Source organism: Eurypyga helias, unplaced genomic scaffold, assembly GCF_000690775.1.
Source record: "Eurypyga helias isolate BGI_N326 unplaced genomic scaffold, ASM69077v1 scaffold9384, whole genome shotgun sequence".
NCBI classification, from domain to species: domain Eukaryota; kingdom Metazoa; phylum Chordata; class Aves; order Eurypygiformes; family Eurypygidae; genus Eurypyga; species Eurypyga helias.
Genome location: NW_010248191.1, coordinates 1 through 18,061, shown reverse-complemented (window position 1 = coordinate 18,061; position 18,061 = coordinate 1). Strand labels below are relative to the sequence as shown.

Genomic DNA, 18,061 nt, shown 5'->3' with positions numbered 1-18,061 from the left:
CCAGCGGATGGAAGCGGGCGAGGGAAGCCCCAGGACCCCTCCTCAGAGGCAGGAGCTCATGAAGCAGCAGAGAAGGACGTGTGCTACTCCCACTCCAAGAGAAATGCCCTGGGCGAGGATCCCTGGATTTACCCAAGGGATGACGTGCCACGCTTGGCGGTGCTGTGATCGCTGTGGTCACCGCTGCCTAGCATCTGTCCCTGCAACGCCGGTGCCATCTGAGGTCTTTCCGGTGGACACCTCACTCCTCCTCGCGCCCAGCCTCTGTTCCCAGCCCCTGGCTGCATTTCTCAGTCGACTCTCTCACATGGGTGTACCTGGTGACCTTATATCCCAGTCCCTAATGGGACACTATAGCAAAAGCTTTTTCACAGCTCCATTAAATTATACCTCAGCTTCACCCATCTGCTTCCCAACTGACACTTTCTGATATAAATTAATCAAGTCTATTCAATTATAGCTGCCTTTCTGTAAGGCCTCTCACTGATGCACACTTTCGAGATGCTTCTCTCCCGTCTCAGGGCTACAGCGAGCCCCTGGATGGTGGCTGGAGTGATGGTCAGCTGGCATTTACCCCCAGCTGCAGGAGAGGATTTGTCCCCAGGTCCCCTGCAGACCCTGTCATCCTCAGGGACCCTTCCCCAAGCTCAGGCACCCAGCTCTGGAGTAGGAGCTGCCCTTCTGGGTGCCAACGTCTGTCTCGCCCATGTTACTTAGTCTTATTTCCTTTCTCTTTTGGCCTCCCAGGAATTTTCTAGAACCTCCACTCATCCTGAAGATGAATGAAAAGCAAATACAACCAGGCCATAGGGACACTGAAGTAATTTCTGCACTGTCACCCTGCAGCGTGGGGCTTCTGGACAGTTTGAGCTCATGCAAGTGGGAATCTCGTTTCCCTGCTTGCTTCCCTCTCCTGTCTGCAGCGATGGGGTTTCTGGGAGAAGGGAACAATGGCCGAGTTGTGCTGGGGGAATGACAGTTACTCCGCAAAAGGAGACTCCAGTTTGTATTTTGCGCTGTCTCTGAACCGTTCTCAGGTTGAGGAGCTGGCGCTGGGGAGCTGTGGCTTCATTTCCTACTTTACCATCCCTTCTGGGGCACAGCTTCTGCATCCTATGGGACTGGGGTGCTGTGGGAAGCCACAACGCCCAGGACAGCCCCTTCCCCCCCAGTATAACATCAGTCCCCCAAGACCCCGGAGGGACCAAGGCGATGCATATGGTGCCATGCGTGCAGGAGGAGAAGGTGGCACAGTGGTGGGCTGGGCTGCTCGACAGACAGATGGCCACGTTTTTAACCAAAGAGAGGGTGGGGACATTTTATATTTTTAATGTTTCAGATCAATTTATGTCTAGGTTACATAAAGCATAGATATTGAGAGGATTTACAAAGCGTAGCTAAGAGAAGTGAGGGAGAACAAGGAGGGAACAGAAACAGAGTGTACAACGAGGTGTGACAATTTCTAATTCCTGAAGAGTCAAGAAACTAAAATAAGAGCGAGCAGACATTCTATTTTAAATGGGCTGTACCGCACGGCTGGACGTGAACTGCTGCGTGGGGAATCCTGTACCAACACCACACACGCATACAGTTTCACAGAGCATGGTGCAGTCCCATCACAGCACTTGAACTAAGACTTTGGACACAATAAGGACACGATACAGATTCTGCCTCCTGGACAAAACCGGCTTGGCTGCTCAGGTCAGCGTGCACCACTGTGAGCTCAGAACAAACAGCTTTGCCACCCCATCGTGGCCAGTTATCCCAGGGAAACCCACCAGTCACATCCCACACAGCCACGCTCCCTCCTGGCTTCCCAGTGCCAATTCCCCTACCAGCATCATTGTTCCTACCGCAGCCTGCTCCTCAATCCCAACAAATGGCGATTAGATGCATATTCTCTGTGAGGAGAAAACCCAAGAACACAGCCCAAAGGCTTCCCAATAGCATGGACCCTCTGAAGACTCCTACCTGGGACACGGACTCCATGCAAAGGGTTAGAAAGCGCCATTCCAATCTCAGTCATCCCGTACCTCTCCAGCAAGGTGTGCCCAGTGATTCTCTTCCACTTCTCCAGGACAGGCACAGGCAGGGCTGCAGAGCCTGAGACCATTAACCTGGACAAGGAAACCCCATATAAGAAAGCATCCACGATCACCTTTGCTCCAGGGAATCTGCAGTCTAACACTGCGTTACATAAAGCCTGCTCCATGTAAAAACTTAAGACAGAAGCCCCAAAAACCTTTCAGCTGCTACCAAGGGGTCTCCTCACACGTAGAAGATTCTCTGTGGGTTTTAAATTAAGATGGGATGGCCTCCTAAGAGAGATACTGCAACACAAAATCGGGTTGCAGGACAAGGTCCTTAGTCCTGTGCTATGTAGGGTGATACGTATAACGAGCACGCAGACCCCTTCTCACTTTACCATGCAAGAGTGGCTCATAAATAATGTCACCATGGTTCTTGTCAAAGAGACACTAAAGCACAACAGCCAGCACTGCAAGGAGGTGATGCTGAAAAGGCACCTCGGCAGATCCACCGTGGAGACAGCCAGCCACCAGCAGCCCCTGCCCAGAGGGACATCGCTCACCTACCTGATGTTCTCCTGGCAAAAGGCATGCACGAAATCCTGGACTTGTGGCTGAGAGAAATGCTTGTCATAATGCTCTATCAGCTTGGCATAGATAGTGGGCACTGCCATGAAGACACTGACACGGGGAGCTTGGGAGCTTAGCAACTTCTTCCAAACCTAGAAAGTAAGGGAACATACACATATAAAAACACACCTCAACATAAAGTGGAGATTGCCAGCGCTGTCGTGACAACTCCTCAGCACCTCTGAAGGTTCACAAGGGAGGGTTCTGCAAACACTTCATGGGGCAGCGAGCCCTGCCACTGCTCCTTTGTAGGGTGCAAAGGGAAACTGAGGGACAGGAGTGGGACACGCTTGTCCAAAGCAAAATCACCCTGGTCTGGATATAAACCTCTGCTATCTAAGGCTTCTGGAAAGTACAAACAACCCAAAGCCTGTTGTGTGCACCTCATCCAGGTGCAGAACAACAGCTCCCAACCCTCTTCATGCCCCTTATTGCCAAAAGCACAGTATTTGGCTCTCTTTCATCCCACCAGTGGATCACCCACCTACTTTCACTCTCAGCGAGCACAGGATGATGGAAATGGCATTTTTTTAGTACCATCATGTTACAGCCAAGAATTTTCTCATGAAGACACACGCTTGTAGCAGAATCCGTTAATTCCCTTATCATGAACTGCTCTTCAGAGGCCACACAAAGCTTTTCAAAGCATGGGAGCTCTTCTTTGGAAAGACACTAAGTCACATCCAAAGAACACAGCACACAGGTAGGAGCCCACAGACTTGAAACCTTTGAGGGAGAAAAATGCTTTTAAGACGGATGGCAGGGCTGGGAAGAGAGATAACAAGTACTTGAACTGGAAGCAAGCCTCCACTGCAATGGGAATGGTTGTTTTCTGGTGAGTAGGCGCAGAGACGTGCCCCAGTGAGCTCACATCAGTCAGCAGAAACCAGAGGTAAAGCAGCTGCAGCCAGGAGAGAGCAGCTAGCCAGGAGGGCCAGTACACCAACCAAGCGAGGAACAATTCCTGTGGGACAGATGTTCTTCAGCTGCACCTCCCGCTAACCTGTGGGAATGGGGGCAAATTCCAGGACCTAGCTCTGCTGAGGGAGTGCATGAAGACTGCGTGACCCCCAGCTGCTGCCCTGCCTGAGCAGCCCCACTTGGGAGCAGTTACCAACGGGTAGGAGCCATAAATATTACAACTGAGCCATTTCCTTCCACACCTTACCACTCTTCCCCCTCTAGGTAAGCCCTTCCCAAGACAGGAACGATCCAGAGCCATCAATAAATAAAAGGCTACGGTGACGGCCGCGCTTTCCCTTTCGCTCCGGTCCCTGCCCCGTTGTTGACAAATGTACTTCCTAACAGGTCCTGACAAGGCGCGCCGCCTCTCCCCTCCCTGCCCACGCACGCTCAGCTGCGCACCGGCGCGTGCCACGGCCCGGGAACGCGGGAATTGATTGAAGGTGAACAAGCGATTCTCCTTCATGCTGTCACTCTGTCCCCTTCCCCCTCCGTCCCGCTTGCTCGGGCTCTATTTCATCATTTTCTACTCGGCTGCGCCGGTGCCACCTCCCCCCGGCATCTCTCACTCCACTGCTTCAGAACAATCGGCTCCTAAAAAAACCCAACACCCCACCTCCACCATGTTGTTCCTGTTAATAAAGCAGGGCACAGCCGACAAAGGCACCATCCCACCCAACCGGGGGAATTCACGCACATCCCGGCCCGGAGATGGTCCTTGATGGGGCGAGATTAATGCACAAGGTGGAAATCCCCTGGACACCTCGGGAGCTGGGCCATGAGCGCTGCACGATACCCTTGGCACCAGGGAAAGCTGAGGAGGAACAGGATTTTCCCGGATGGATGGGTTATGTGCCTGGAGAGGGAACATTGCAGAAACCCCACCTACCAGCACGACCCCTGAAAGAAGCCAGAAGAGGCAAAATTACATTTAGGGAGTATCTGATCCCTACCACACTCCTCCCAGCCTCCTTCCCCAAAGATCTCTCTTCAACCCCCCAGTATCTTCCCCATACGAGGCAGCAGGATGGAGAAGGACCTCTCCCAAGCCAGGGGCTGAATGCACAGGCCGACTCTCCAGCCCAGTGCTCCCAAAAGCCATTGCCTTGGGCAGGGAGAGACGGACAACAGCGAGCAGGGATCGGGACTATTCTGAAGGACTTGAAGGGAGACAGATGCTTGGGGCTGTTCCATCCTTGCTGTGTGGGTTTTTCTTGTCTTCACAAGTCCAGAGCAGCTGTGGGGAGTGCAGACAGACTTCCAGTCTGGCCATGCAGCAGAGTTATTTTCACATGGATTTGGATTTGAAAAAAACCCAAAACTATCACTCCAAAACACAGCAGAGCTCTCCCGCACCCCAGAGTCCCCTATCCTCACCAGCCTGTTCACCTCCTGCCCCAGATAAAATCCTCCCTACAGCCACTCCAGCAGCTTTTTCTGTGTCAGTCCAACTCGCCCCAGCAACAACCCCTTCCTGAAGATAAGCAGCTGCCTCTGGATTTGTTCCCCCAGCTGCTGGAGTGATCTGCTGACAGCCAAACATCTCCACCTGTTCCGCTCCTGCTCAGCCAAATCTGGATCCTACCCACCTGTTTTAACGGTACTAAGCAGCGAGCCGTGGTACGGAGCTGGCAGCCCCCAGCCCTCTGCAGACCCCAAGCTGTCCGGAGGGTTCGTCACTGCCCAGCCAGCTGTAACAGCTATTTCAGTTTTATAACTATAACTTCACGGTTTGAGAGAAGGATCTGGGAAAGTCTCGTTACCTGGGACTAATCAATCAATCCCAGGGCTTGGACAGGCTCGTAGCAAGAGGCCCGCGTTCCCTTCCCAGCGCACGGCATCCTCCGACACCGTCAAGCTTAAGAGCAGCACAATCAATCTCCCCCTCCGTTATCCCATGTGTCACCGTCACCACATCAATTACCCGTGGACAGGGTATCGGCAGCCCATCATTTCATCTTATTTTGTTCACCTGACACTCCAAGACTCCAAATGTTTTCAAAAAAGCCACGGATTCTGGAGGCAAACACAGCACCGTGTGCCAGGGCTGCCGGACTTTGCACCAAGTGCTCACCAGGCACGAGGGAAGAAGCAGTCTTCCAATGGAAAATGTTCAGGAGACGGACAAAGATTCCTTTTAAGATAAACAGGGGCTAGAAACAAAAAGCTTCTAACTGCAAGAAAGCAAGAGTGGGAACAGCTTCCTGTCAGCCATAACGGCAGCGGAAGCCCAGGGCAAGCTTACAGGACAGGGCTGCCCAAGCCAGCAAAGAAGTGGGAGACCTTCTGTTCCCAAGAGCCTTCCTGTCAGCCTGACATTCCTGATTTTCTTCCCCTCCTACTGCACAAAAGCATATCCGGGCAATTCCATGGGCTGGCCAGTGGGATTTTTTCATCAGTAAACTAAAAAAAAGGAGAAAATTATATCAGTGGGTACAAAACAACCCCAGTGAGACACAGCTGTACGAGCGTTCCCTTGTGTTTCTTCCAGCACACAGATGGCACAACAGTGAATGAGGATGGAGGAATCACTGAATCACAGAACGGTTTAAGTTGGAAGACAGTCTGGTTCCAACCCCCCTGCCATGGGCAGGGACACCTTCCACTAGACCAGGTTGCTCCAAGCCTCATCCAGCCTGGCCTTGGACACTTCCAGGGATGGGGCATCCACAGCTTCTCTGGGCAACCTGTCCCAGTGCCTCACCACCCTCTCCGGGAAGAATTTAGGGATGGTCCTTTCATACAGAAAACTTCCCAACCAGCCTCCAGACCTACTAAGATCACCTGAAGCAAGAGAAGCAAACACAGAGGAGAAAAGGCAGTCCCTTTTTTCCCTTTACAGAGGCTTCACCTTCAGAGGGAGACGCGCAACGCCGTAAACTAGACAGAAAACACCAAATCTACCAACACCTGGGCACCTTCGAGTGGAAAAAAACGCAAGAACAGAAGGTGGCAACACCTATTTGTGATGTTAAATCTCGCAAAAGTTTGCCTGATACGGGAATTCCAAAACCAGCCGGAAGAGAAGCAGGAAAAAACGCCTACAAGCTGAAAAGGAAGCGGGTATCAGCATGGATTCCCCCATCAGACCGCAAACAGATAATAGACAGCCCGTGCTGCTGCCTCTATTGACAGACACAACAGCTCCTCTCTCCTACAAAATGATTGTATCATTTTCAGCTGTTATTGAATTTTTTTTAAACCTTTTCAAAAAAGTAACAATACCCCTAATGCAAGGTTAAATCATCCCTTTACTTCCCTTTTGTTCGGGGAGACGGGCTTGTGTTTTGCATCGATCGCTGCCACGCAGGTAGCGCCGCCGGTGAGAAAACGGGCTGCCGGCAATTTTCAGCATCTGCGAAAGCAACAGGCAGCAAGACGGCTGCAGCCGAAGCAGCTCCTCGCTTGGCGAGACCCTGCCGAGGCCAGAAAGCTCCCGTAACTCTACAGGAGCACCGAAGGGATGGCAGGGCCAGCCACCCCCATCCGACCCCGGTTTATCCCTGAGAAAGGCAGATGGGCACACCACCACCTGGGAGAGCATCACGGGGAGCGCTGGTAGGGATGAAGCCAGGGATGCTTCGTGAGCAATATGCAGAGAGAGAGAAACATTCTTCTCTTCAAAGGGAAATTGGGCCCTCGGTGGCTTCGTCTCATGTTTGTTATAACCCCAAACTGTTTGCGCTCTGCACGACTCTGGTTTTAATCATTTATTCATCACTGCAGTTTGATGGCCCCTCTGCATTCCAGGCTGAAGCTTTTAAACCCTTCCTATTCTGTAGGCATACTGAAAGGAGCAAGTGCTTTCCCTGGGACCTGGTAATCTAAGTCAATATGACAGGCTCTGGTTCCATTTTTTATATTTCCCCACACACATCAAAAGGCATTACTCCGTAACAGATGCTGAGGACAGACGGCAGATCTGGGGAGACGGGAAGAGAAACTCTAACTTTTTAAAGCCAGGTCTGTGAGAAGTGATCAAACATAATCCATTCACTAGTGACCTGCTCCTCCCTCCACTGACTCCTCTTTGAGTCTGAAATAAAATTACTCCTCTGAAGCCTCCCATTAACGGATGAAAAGACAATTGCCTTTCTCCAGCTGAAACTGGATGGGAGACACAATCCCCAGCACGCTACGAGCGGCCTCTTAGCCGTGCTTGGTTATTGGAGACCAGACCCCTCTGCTTGGATTTGCTTTTCTTTTAAAAATAACCCAAAAGAGCTGCCCAGAGTGATGTTTGCAGAAGCGACAGATCCAGGGGAGAGGTTTGCTGTGGTACAGGCTTCTCCTTCCCGGCGGCAACCATGACTGCCAAGCCCTGGATCTTCCCGCACAGCCCTGCGAAGGTAGTCGTGCCCAGCCTCGCCTGGTTCACGGATCACAACAGCAGCAAGGACAGACTTCAGGAGGAAGGCTCGATGCAGGGTGCACCAGCGACCCCGGAGCAACCTTGACAAGCATCATGTCTCCAGCACCCTCCCATCAGAGGAAAAAGCTGCCACGGGTGACAGCACACAGGGGAATTAGTCCCATATCGCACACTAGCTTTGGGCACTCATCATTCCCATCAGGACAAACGCCTAGAAAGAAGGGTCCGAATAAAATTCACAATTTTGACGGCTTTGCGTGTGACACTTGAAAACCAGGTCTGATTTTCAGAGGACCTGACCCTCAGAGGCACCTTAAGTCAGACAAGCGGTAACGCTGCAACGGAAAGAGCGTCTCCTTTTGGAACTTAAGGGCAATAAATCTGCATCTTGGCATATTTATCATGGAAGCGGTTGCAGGGCACAGACAGCGTTGTCATTCTGCAGGCAGCACACAACCTGCCCGGCAGAGCACACCACAACGAGGTCACACGGAGTCGAGATTTCTATAAGCTTCCCCCATCACAGCAAGTTTTTTTTCCTTCATGTTTTTGAATACTTTTATTTCCCCTCCTGCACTTAAGGCTGAAAGACCTCCCGGGATCCGATCTCACATTTATCAATGCAAAGAGCTGACAGGGAGCCTTTTGCTATTAGAACATCTTTCCCTTAAGGCAAGATCAGAGGTGGTCCAAGGCAAAGACAAGCCGTCCCCATCACTCAGACTCTGAGTGGACCCACGTCGGCTGAACGCCTCAGCCAAGGACCCTGCAAAGCACACGCTGACCTCACAACTCGCTCCGAAAGGCTCCTGCCCACAGGGTGCCCGGCACAGCCGGCTCCCAATCCGGAACGGGGCCGTCAACGTGTGAGTGCCATGGGAAAAGAGCTGGCATGGAGGATGCCTGGCTTCCCCTGGGTCTGTCTCTCCAGACTTACTGACATTTCCATCGAGTCACGGCACAGGGTGCGCTCAGCCTCAGCAGCCGCCACTGAATCGATGCAGGGAAGGGAGATGGAGAGAAGGAGTCGCTGGGGAATGGATGCTCTATCTGCTTGGTGCAAAGCCTGATACCCAGAGGCCTTCAGAAAGCACCTGGTCATGGGCTTTCTCTGATGCCCAGTAAGGAGAAGGCTCACCTTGCGCTCCTCCCTTAAGCGGAGGCATTAATTTCTTCTCCCCTGGCCACCGTTTGGCACAAAAACTGTACCAAACCAGCATCTTTAAAATTTCTACTCCTACGTAAGGAAAAAAGCAGGCATTTCAAATGGGTTTGGAAGCAGCTGAGAAATGCTGGCTGCCTGCAAGCAGGAACAGCACAGCTGGAGAAGCAAACTCAGCTTGGAAGCAAGTTATGGGAGGAACCTATAGGGATGCTTAGGCTGCAGCTTGCTCTGGCTCCAAAGGCTTCTGCCCCCCCCCTTCTCACCCTTGGGAAAAGCCATCAGAGCCCCCCTTGCCCCACACAGCTGCTGGAAGGAATGCACTTTCAGGCTCACTGCTGTTCTCCAAGCCACAGTCTCCCCCCCGCACTCAGCGCTGTCCTTCCCGAGCACCAGAAGCTCCCTGACCGCTGGGTTCCGCTCTCACGGTCCCCAGGCAGCAGCCCAAAAAGTGCTCCCTATGGAGAGTCACCACACCCCGCAGAATACACACACCAGAGGACCTAGAACATCATGTACCAGTGGACTGAAGTGCTGGAAATTAAGGGTCCATTTATAAACCCTTTATTAATAAATGATTAATCGATGCAGCCGTATTTTTTAATAACTTACAATAAAAAGATGCTGCAAAAAGCTGAAGTGAGACAGTCTTAACAGATGGTGCTATAAAGTGAATTATAACATGTACAGTAGCTAGTGCAGAGTAATGGATGTCCTCATTTAATAAAAAGAATCTGATTTTATGCAGCAACTTTCACGCTTGAGGCATCTCGATACATTTAACGAGCCCTTGTGGCCTCAGCAATGGCTTGCATGCCGCCACGGACATCGGCTGCTGTTTTTAGGATGAGAGTGGCTGTTGGTCAGGACACTGGGGTTACTCCACAGACTCGATTTTTAACCTTTCCTTGGAAAGCTACCAAAACCAGATGTAAAGGTCTGAAAGATGCCACCTCCTAACAGTGCACTGCAGGGAGTGACAAGCAAACCTTGGTCCGGGGCTTGAAATACCTTCTGACTAAGAAAAAAAAAAAAAGAGCATTATTACCACTACCGAAACCAGACTGGCATCTGCATCCACAGCTATAAGGCACGCCGCAAATTATGTAATTTAATAAACACTGTAATAATAAAGTATTTATTTTGTATAATGAAGCGTTAGTGATTAGAAACCAAACACACGTTGGGCATGCTGCTGCGGTTTCCCTTGAACCTTTGCCAGTATCACTCAAGGCTAAATATGTCTGCAGCAGGTTGAGAGTAAGTTCCTAGCCTTGTTTTGATCAGCCTGTCAAGTGTTTTAGCTGCCATTCGAGTTTCTTGATATCACACTATAATTGGTTGCTTTCTCAAGGTGCAGCAAAGGGAAAAAAGAAAAAAAAAAAAAAAGCAAGCGCACAGCAAAACTCAGGCTCCTTTTGCAAAATCCTCCACTGAAACTCTGCTGCTTTTCTGAAAGCTGATTTTCGTAGCAAAAGGGCATTTTGTAAACAGCTGGTGAAAATAGACTGGAACTGAAAGGCAGCTTGCATTAAACTCCACAAGAAAGCCTTATTTACCCTCATGTGCTCGCTTTGTAGTGTCGATCAAACCACTTTCAGCTCCCAGGGGAGGCCCTCAGAAAAATAAAGGGAATAATAAAAAAAACCCCACCACCAAATAGAAAAGCAAATGACATCCTTCAGAGCCTGACCGCACCTGAGAGCCCTCGGAACGGCGCTGGCTGCGGCCGGCACGCTTGGCACCCCGACCTCCCATCCCAAGTCCAAGCTCCGGGGTCAAGCAGATGCCCCCCAGCGCTGTCCCGGCTTGCCCTTGGATGTCACGTCGGCGGGACAGCGTTGATCAGAGAAGGCAGGTGGGGTGTCCAGCTTCCCGCACCCATCCTTCAGCGTCAGCTCATCGATTTGCAGATGTCGGGAGAGAGCAGAGGGAAACACAGGGATAAGGGACAATCAATCACGGGTGGCACAGGACGCGGAGAAACGCGCCCTCCAGAGGGCTTGGCTTTGATTCCCGGCTGCCAGCTCGCTCTTCTGCCACCTCGCCAGCATCCCCAAGGCCGGGCATGCTCCGAGACCCAGCTTTGGTGGGACATGCGTCCCTGCTGCACCCTAAGCTTTCGGGGTGACACCTTAAACACAGAAGAAGATGATTTGATTGAGGAAACAGCCCTGGCTACAGATGCCAGGGGATTTTCCTGCCTTCATCTACCACAGCATCCTACCCATTTACCCTGGAAATGCAAACGCAGAGCTGGAGCTGCCCCTCTGGGATTCTGGGATTTCACCACCCCCCAAAGGACCAGTGCTCAGGCAGCAACTGGCTGTTCAGGTGTCAGGGCCGTCTTGAAACAAGAAAGGAAGCGTGCATTTTCGGTGGTTGCTTCTCCAAGCAGCAGAAATAAGCAGCAGGAAAAAAAAAAAAAAATCTCACACAGTCCTGTAGCCATTTGGGTCGGACCCTGGGCTCGCCCTCACCCAACAGCAGCACAGTCAAAGGCTCCTGGATGTACCCAAACTTTTGAACTTTGTCCTTTCAGTGTCACAAGGTCGCCCAGCATATGAATAAATATGAAGAGGTAAAGGAGCCTGTTTAGTTACAAAGCACAGGCTTGACAGGCTCTTTCGCTTTCCACGGGAGCTCTGTGCCGACAGCGCATGACTCCTTTCTGCTACGAGGTGGCACCAGCACCTGCAACCCAACTGCTCCCTTAACAGTGACACTGCAGTCCCCAGCATCTCTCACCACCCACAACACCCAGACGAGCAGAGCCGGATCCCAGAGGCGGGTAACTAGGAGCTGTTCCACCTTACTGTTGGCTGCCCTCTTTCTAGTCCCTTTTCTTCCTCTCTAAGCCGTCTGTCTGCCACCGCAGCAAGGAACAAAAGAGAAGCAGAGCACTGGGACTGGTGTTTCCTGCCTCGGCTAGAAAACAACATTAGAATCGTCTCTACTGCATTCAAGGGAGGTTTCCCTCCTGACACCTCTCCTGCAAGGAGCTCTCCATTTGCGAACTCCCTCTCGTATCGCTGAGTCTAAACCAACACATCTGTTAACACTTGTTTCTCTGCAGAGGAAGAGCAACGTTTCCATGCAAGTGATGAGCACCTGTATTTCTCTTACCTGGCTGCAAAAAAGTCTAAAACCTGTGTTCTGTCATGCAATGTAATACAAAACAACAAGGATGTTGGCTTCGAAGGGAAAACGCAAGCTACTAAAAATCCAACAGGCAGCACACTGCTAACATGCAAGAGAAAAATCCAGTATGTCCACCTTTTCTGGTACCAGAAAACCCTTATTCTGCATTCAGATGCTCCTAGTAGGTGCTCAGAAGGGCCCACGAGCACAGACCCTCAACACCAGGAGGAGAGGCAGCGTAGCGTTACAGTTACGTACGTCACGCTTAAACAAGTTGTAGCCTCCAGAAGAACGTGTTTGTCCCAGACCTTGTGTCCAACTGAAAGCGCCTTGTAACGGGCCGTTTGGGAGCCGCGTGCCGCCAGCGGCTGAAGGGGCTGAAATTCTGTAAGAACTTATTCCCAAAGTTGCTCTAATTACAATGCAAGGGATCTTGCTGCTGAATTTCAAAGACAACGCGCAATCCCTCCAGGCTTACCATCTGTGCGCTGAATTCGGGTAACATGATGCATGTCGCTCCCACCCAGAGAGGACAGAGGAGCTTATTGATCACCCCATGGACATGGTGTAAAGGCAGCACGTGCAGAATAACGTCTTCCTTCTTCCACTCCCATTTTTCAACCAGCCCTGTGGTCTGCAGAAGAAAACATACAACCTGGAATTAGGGCAAGAGGAAAGACTGCTTGGAAAGCCTGAGGAATCCAGGCCCTAGATCCCCTGGGCACGGCTGGCGCAGAAACCTCAGACATCCTGGAACAATACCTGGGGATAGAAACCTTTCCTTTAGGGTCAGCAGGAGCAAAATTCCCACCACAACACAAGAGTAACACCTCCTGCATCTTGCCTTTGCGTGTCCTCCTATACACCTGCAAAGTCCTTCCTCGTTACTGAGAGATAAATATGCAACAGTGATTTTAAGTAGGACTTATAAAATTATCAGTCTGGTGCTGCACACAAGCAGAGTTGGCAGAAACAGGAATCAAAAAACTAATTTTCCCAGAATTCTCTTGACACAGTTTGGACACCGGTGACATTGGACTTTTAGCACCTGTAAGGGATAGTCAGTAGGAGCAGAAAATCAGTCTGATAAACAGAAAATAGGTTTCATGTTAGTAAAAATTATTAGTATATCAAGCTTCAAAATACTGTTATGAAGGGATAATTATTTAAAGCGTTAGACCTCAGGCTTCTGGGTGAACACTGCCCTTCAGAGCCCAGTGTTAGCAACTGGAAATCTTATTTCCAGCCATCTAAAAAATAAAATTAAAAAAAAAAAGAACTATTTGAGTAATGGAATTTAGCCATGTCATTCACAACCCTCTTCCACGGGGCAGGGTGCACATTTTAGGCTTTCTGCAAGACAGCATCAAAGCTGGTGGCTGCTCAGGCCTCCTCCCAAATGATCAGCATATTTGTAATGGAAGAGATTCTTTGCCCAATATATCCGTCAAGGCTTTCACACCACTCCCAACACCGCAGTATCTGAGCGCCCCGAACAACCCTAAGCTCTCGGAGGCATCCGTGAGGCACAATGTATTCCCTGCCCTTTTTCCCTAATGGCGTGAGTCTATCGGTTGCAGACAGCGATAACCAACCGGTGAGGTAGTCAGCAGGCTCATTCAAACTTTTAATTCCTTTTGGCTCAGAGAGCTAATGGATTTTTTGCCTTGGGGATATATAGCTGAATAATGCACAGACTTCACACAGCACTGGGCTGGGCTAAGTTATATTCCAATTAGGGGCAAAGATTCTTTCCTACTCACAGTGAAGAAACGCAAACTGTAAAGAAAGCAGCCTTTTTACAACAGGTTTCATCCCTCCTGCTTTCCAGGAAAGCAAGGGGAAGAGTCCATCCGCCCCTGGCTGCAGCACAGCAACACCAAAAAGGTCGATTTAGAGCCTCAAACCCTTCTAAGTCGTGTGTATTCACCTTAAAAGCATTGAGGACTTTCAAGATGCAGCCTCACAGCTCTGTACAGGAATCAGGTTGTGGAAAGGCGTGTTGTGCTTCGGATGTGCAACCCCAAATCACCTCGGGAGGCCAAGACCTCTAACTTGGCACGAGCCTTGCAGGGGGAAAGCAGCACTCACCACAGCCTGCACGTTCCCATGGGTGCTGAGGACACCTTTCGGTCTTCCCGTCGTCCCACTAGTGTAGATTATCATGGCTCCTCTGTCTTTCCACGAAGAGCAGGTTGTCAAGGGACCCTCTTGTACGGCTGCATGACTTGCGGATCCATCACTATGGAGCCTAGGAAGTGGGAGAAGCGGGACTCCCAGCTTCTCAGCGCTAGGGGCGATTTTCCCCACATACTCCTCTGCTGCGATAACCAGAGTGCTCTGCGAATCCTGAATCACGTACTCCAGCTCCTGCACGGGGTGTTTCTTGTAAAGGGGCACTGCTATGCCCCCGCTCATCCAGGAAGCCCACTGGGCCACCACATACGAGGCATCATTGGGGCACAAAAACGAGATCCTCTCTTCTTTCAGGTCCCTGCTGGAGCACTCCAGAGCCCTACAGATCTCCTGGGACAAGCGCAGACTCTGGCTGAGAAGGTCCCTGTAAGTGTGCTCACCGTTTTGGTCAATGATGGCAACTTTATCGCCGAAAGCCAAAGCCCTCGTGAAGACCGGGGTAACGTCACTGCCGTAGGTTGCCCATGTGGTTTGCAGCCCCCGGTGGGCACAGCCAGACCTCTTCTGCCCACGCAACCCCCACCTGCAACGATGCACGTCCCGGGTGAGGCATCGAAGGGGCCGGCTCACTTGGGGGAAGAGCAGGGAGCCCAGCATCCTGCCAGCACGCCTTGTTTTGAAGTGGTTCTGCAGAAAGCAATTATAGGAACAGATAAGTATGTGCAGTGATTACCCAGGGGTTTATTCCCACATAGGAAAAGTGGCAGCCTTCATTTGAATAATACCCACTGTATTATTAATGTTTATGCTTCAGATTGCTGCATCCCCAGTGCGCGAGGCCCTACCCAGATGGAACAGGATTTTTGCCCTACACAGCCTTTGCATCCCAAAAAACCAGTCTAACTTAAATTATGAAATATCAGGTCACTAAGCAGTGGCTACTTGAGCTGCCATTCTACCTCAGGGGGACCAGCATTTGAAGAAATTAAATTACAGCAGTACCTAGCTCCCAATCTGCAGTTTCCACTGCTTTGATAAACCACTGCCTTGCTCTGCGCTTCCAGTTAGGCAGCACGGAGATAGACACGAACTCCAAGCCTCCTAAGGCTTAGCCCAGCGGAGGATAGTTTCCTGCGAGAGCTTTCCTTCAAGCAGTAGCACATCTACGTACAGGGAAGCGCCCAAACCCTCGCACCTGACAGGTCATCCATCACAAACACCGCTTCCACTCCAAAAGCTTTCTTACGTGACAGACCAAGTGGTTAACAAACAGCCACAGGCAGCAGGAGCCCTCCCAGCGCCGAGCAGCTGGTTTTCCCAGCAAACAGCAGGAGGGAAGCGCAGCCCCTGCAGATGCTGACCTGAGGGTTTATTATTCCTGAAGGTACCAAGCCGGCAGCACCCGGAGCCGGGCAGAGCACCCGGCAGCCAGAGCGTGGTCTGAGCCCAACCCAACCATCACCCTGGCCCGGCCGCTCCGCCACGGCGGTGACCTGATGCACAGGGGCATTTCAACGGAGGAAAAAAAAGATCTCCAAAAAGGAACGGGGAAGCGTACCAACACCACGAAAGGCTTTACAGCAAGATCACAGGCTGGCACAAACATCATGTATTCAGTCTTGGTGCTTAGACAGCACGATGACATCAACCCATCCACTCATGGGAGATGTTAGCAAAAAAGCTTTTGTGGTGACTGGTAAGAAATCACCAAAGTTTGCTCTTCACCCTTCTTTTCCTCATCCCCTCCTTTTCAAAGGGAAAGGTCTGTGTAATAGTGTTGGACACTGCCTGGATCATCCCAGAGAAGCACCAGGGAAAAAGTTAACACACAGTGCATAACCCAGAAGGATGTGATGGGGAGACAGGAGCCTCAGGGGCTGTGGGAACACTTTGCAGGGGAGATTGGAAGAAAAAGATGTGGTAAGTTGAGAGGACTGAGATGCCTGAGAGGAATCCTGACTGCCCCTCTGTACAGAGCCAGGAGCTCTGGCTGGAAGTCCATCGAGAACAAGCACCCTCTCCACACAGACACCATCACCAACGCCAACAGGGGAGCGGAGAGGGAAGGATGGGGCTGTGGCAGAAGAAAGAGGGCTTTACCGCACGCCCTATCCAATGGCGGCTATTAAACACCACCACTGCAGTATCCCCAGAGAGATCCTACAAGAAGAAACAGCCAAAGGATGACAACGTTTCACGCTGTAAGAGTGTATGTGACACTGCCTTGATGCTGGCAATAATTACTTCTTTTAATAACAATAATTATTTATGTATTAATGCTTTTTTTTAATTATAATTACCTATTGGTGGAACAGCTCAACTCAAATAGCCTCCCAACTCAGTTTCCCACCATGGGGAGGAGCTGAAAGAAAAAGGATCCAGAGAACTGGCAACTACTCAGGGAAGAGCTGAACATGGCTTAAGCAGCTCAGACTGTACAGACACGTCCATGGGCAGCACCCGCTGACAGCAGCAGGTGTTTATTTTTGCACAGACATAGCTGTGAGCCCTGCAGCCTCTCCCATCCACCTTCAGAGCCTTTCTCCAGCCAGACATTGGCTTTGCACGTATTTTCTTTTGCATATCAACCTCAGTTTCTGCTTCTGCAAAAGAAACTTGTGATTTAGTGCGGAAACATCTGGGAGGGGTGGAGAGGCTTTAAACCCAAAGCGTGGTAACCCGTGTGCACATATACCATCGGGATGGAAAAAACCAAAACAGGTCATGACAAAGCTCGCGTGACATCTTTCCATTTCTCTGTAGAGACTAAAATATAAAATAAAGAGAGAACACCATCCATAACCTGAACCAAATCACCTTCCCCTAACCGGCGCAGGAGGCTGGCTCGCTGGCGAGATGTTAATATCCCAGACAGACTCAGAGAAAGGGGCATTAATTGGAAGTAACCGTTTGCCAGGATCACACCGTGCTCCGGGTCGGCACAGCTAAGTGCACTTGGCATCCTTGCTGTTTCTCGCATGACCCTGGAGTAGGTGTTAGCTGCTGCTTCAGAACAGCCTCTTCCAAAAAAAAATTTAAAAAAATCACATTATCCCCTTTTTCACCCCAGCACCAGCCCAAATTTAACGGAACCACAAACAGCAGCACCTTTAGCCAGGCCTGTGCCTTTAGGGGCTCCGGCGCAGACGGTGTGTGCGGACACTCGGCACAGGGCGAAGCAACACTAGGGTCCGTTTCCTTCACCCTGCCCATTGCTCAGGGATAACTGGGAACACAAACTCCGGCACAGCGCACCCGGATACGAAGTTGGTCGCTGGGGAGCTGGGACAGAGGATGAGTGCTTGCTGCCTTGGAAAAGAAGGCTCAACCCCCAGTCTCCAAAGGCTGGAATAAGAAAGGAAAGGGACCGGGGAAGCTCCCACCAGATCCTGGCACGGCCAACGCACCGCAAAGCGGGCTGGAAGCGGTGAGGCTGGAGGGATGGAGACCCCACACCCTGCGGGGACGGGCTCTTCCTTCCTCCCGGCCAGGATTCCCAGCTCCCTGCCCCTCGCTACTGCCATCCAGAGCGGCAGCAGGAAAACCCCTCGCCCCGGGATTCCCAAGCGACGGAGGCGAAGATGGGCCTCGGCGGGACGGAGCGTTGACACGGCACCGCCACGCGCCCCC

At 51.2% G+C, this 18,061-nt stretch overlaps 1 protein-coding gene across 1 annotated transcript in view; it reads right to left on the bottom strand.

Annotated features, from left to right (window-relative positions):
• The window catches only part of ACSF3 (acyl-CoA synthetase family member 3), a gene marked incomplete at its 3' end in the record, with an annotated part of 35,580 nt that extends 20,492 nt beyond the window's left edge, over positions 1-15,088 (bottom strand). The window contains exons 1-4 of the mRNA XM_010150977.1: positions 14,387-15,088; positions 12,774-12,929; positions 2,595-2,749; positions 1,972-2,117 (exon numbers count right to left, since the gene is read on the bottom strand). Coding sequence (XP_010149279.1) covers positions 1,972-2,117; positions 2,595-2,749; positions 12,774-12,929; positions 14,387-15,088 — 1,159 coding nt within the window. The remainder of the gene's footprint in view (positions 1-1,971; positions 2,118-2,594; positions 2,750-12,773; positions 12,930-14,386) is intronic.
• Positions 15,089-18,061: the final 2,973 nt, after the last annotated feature.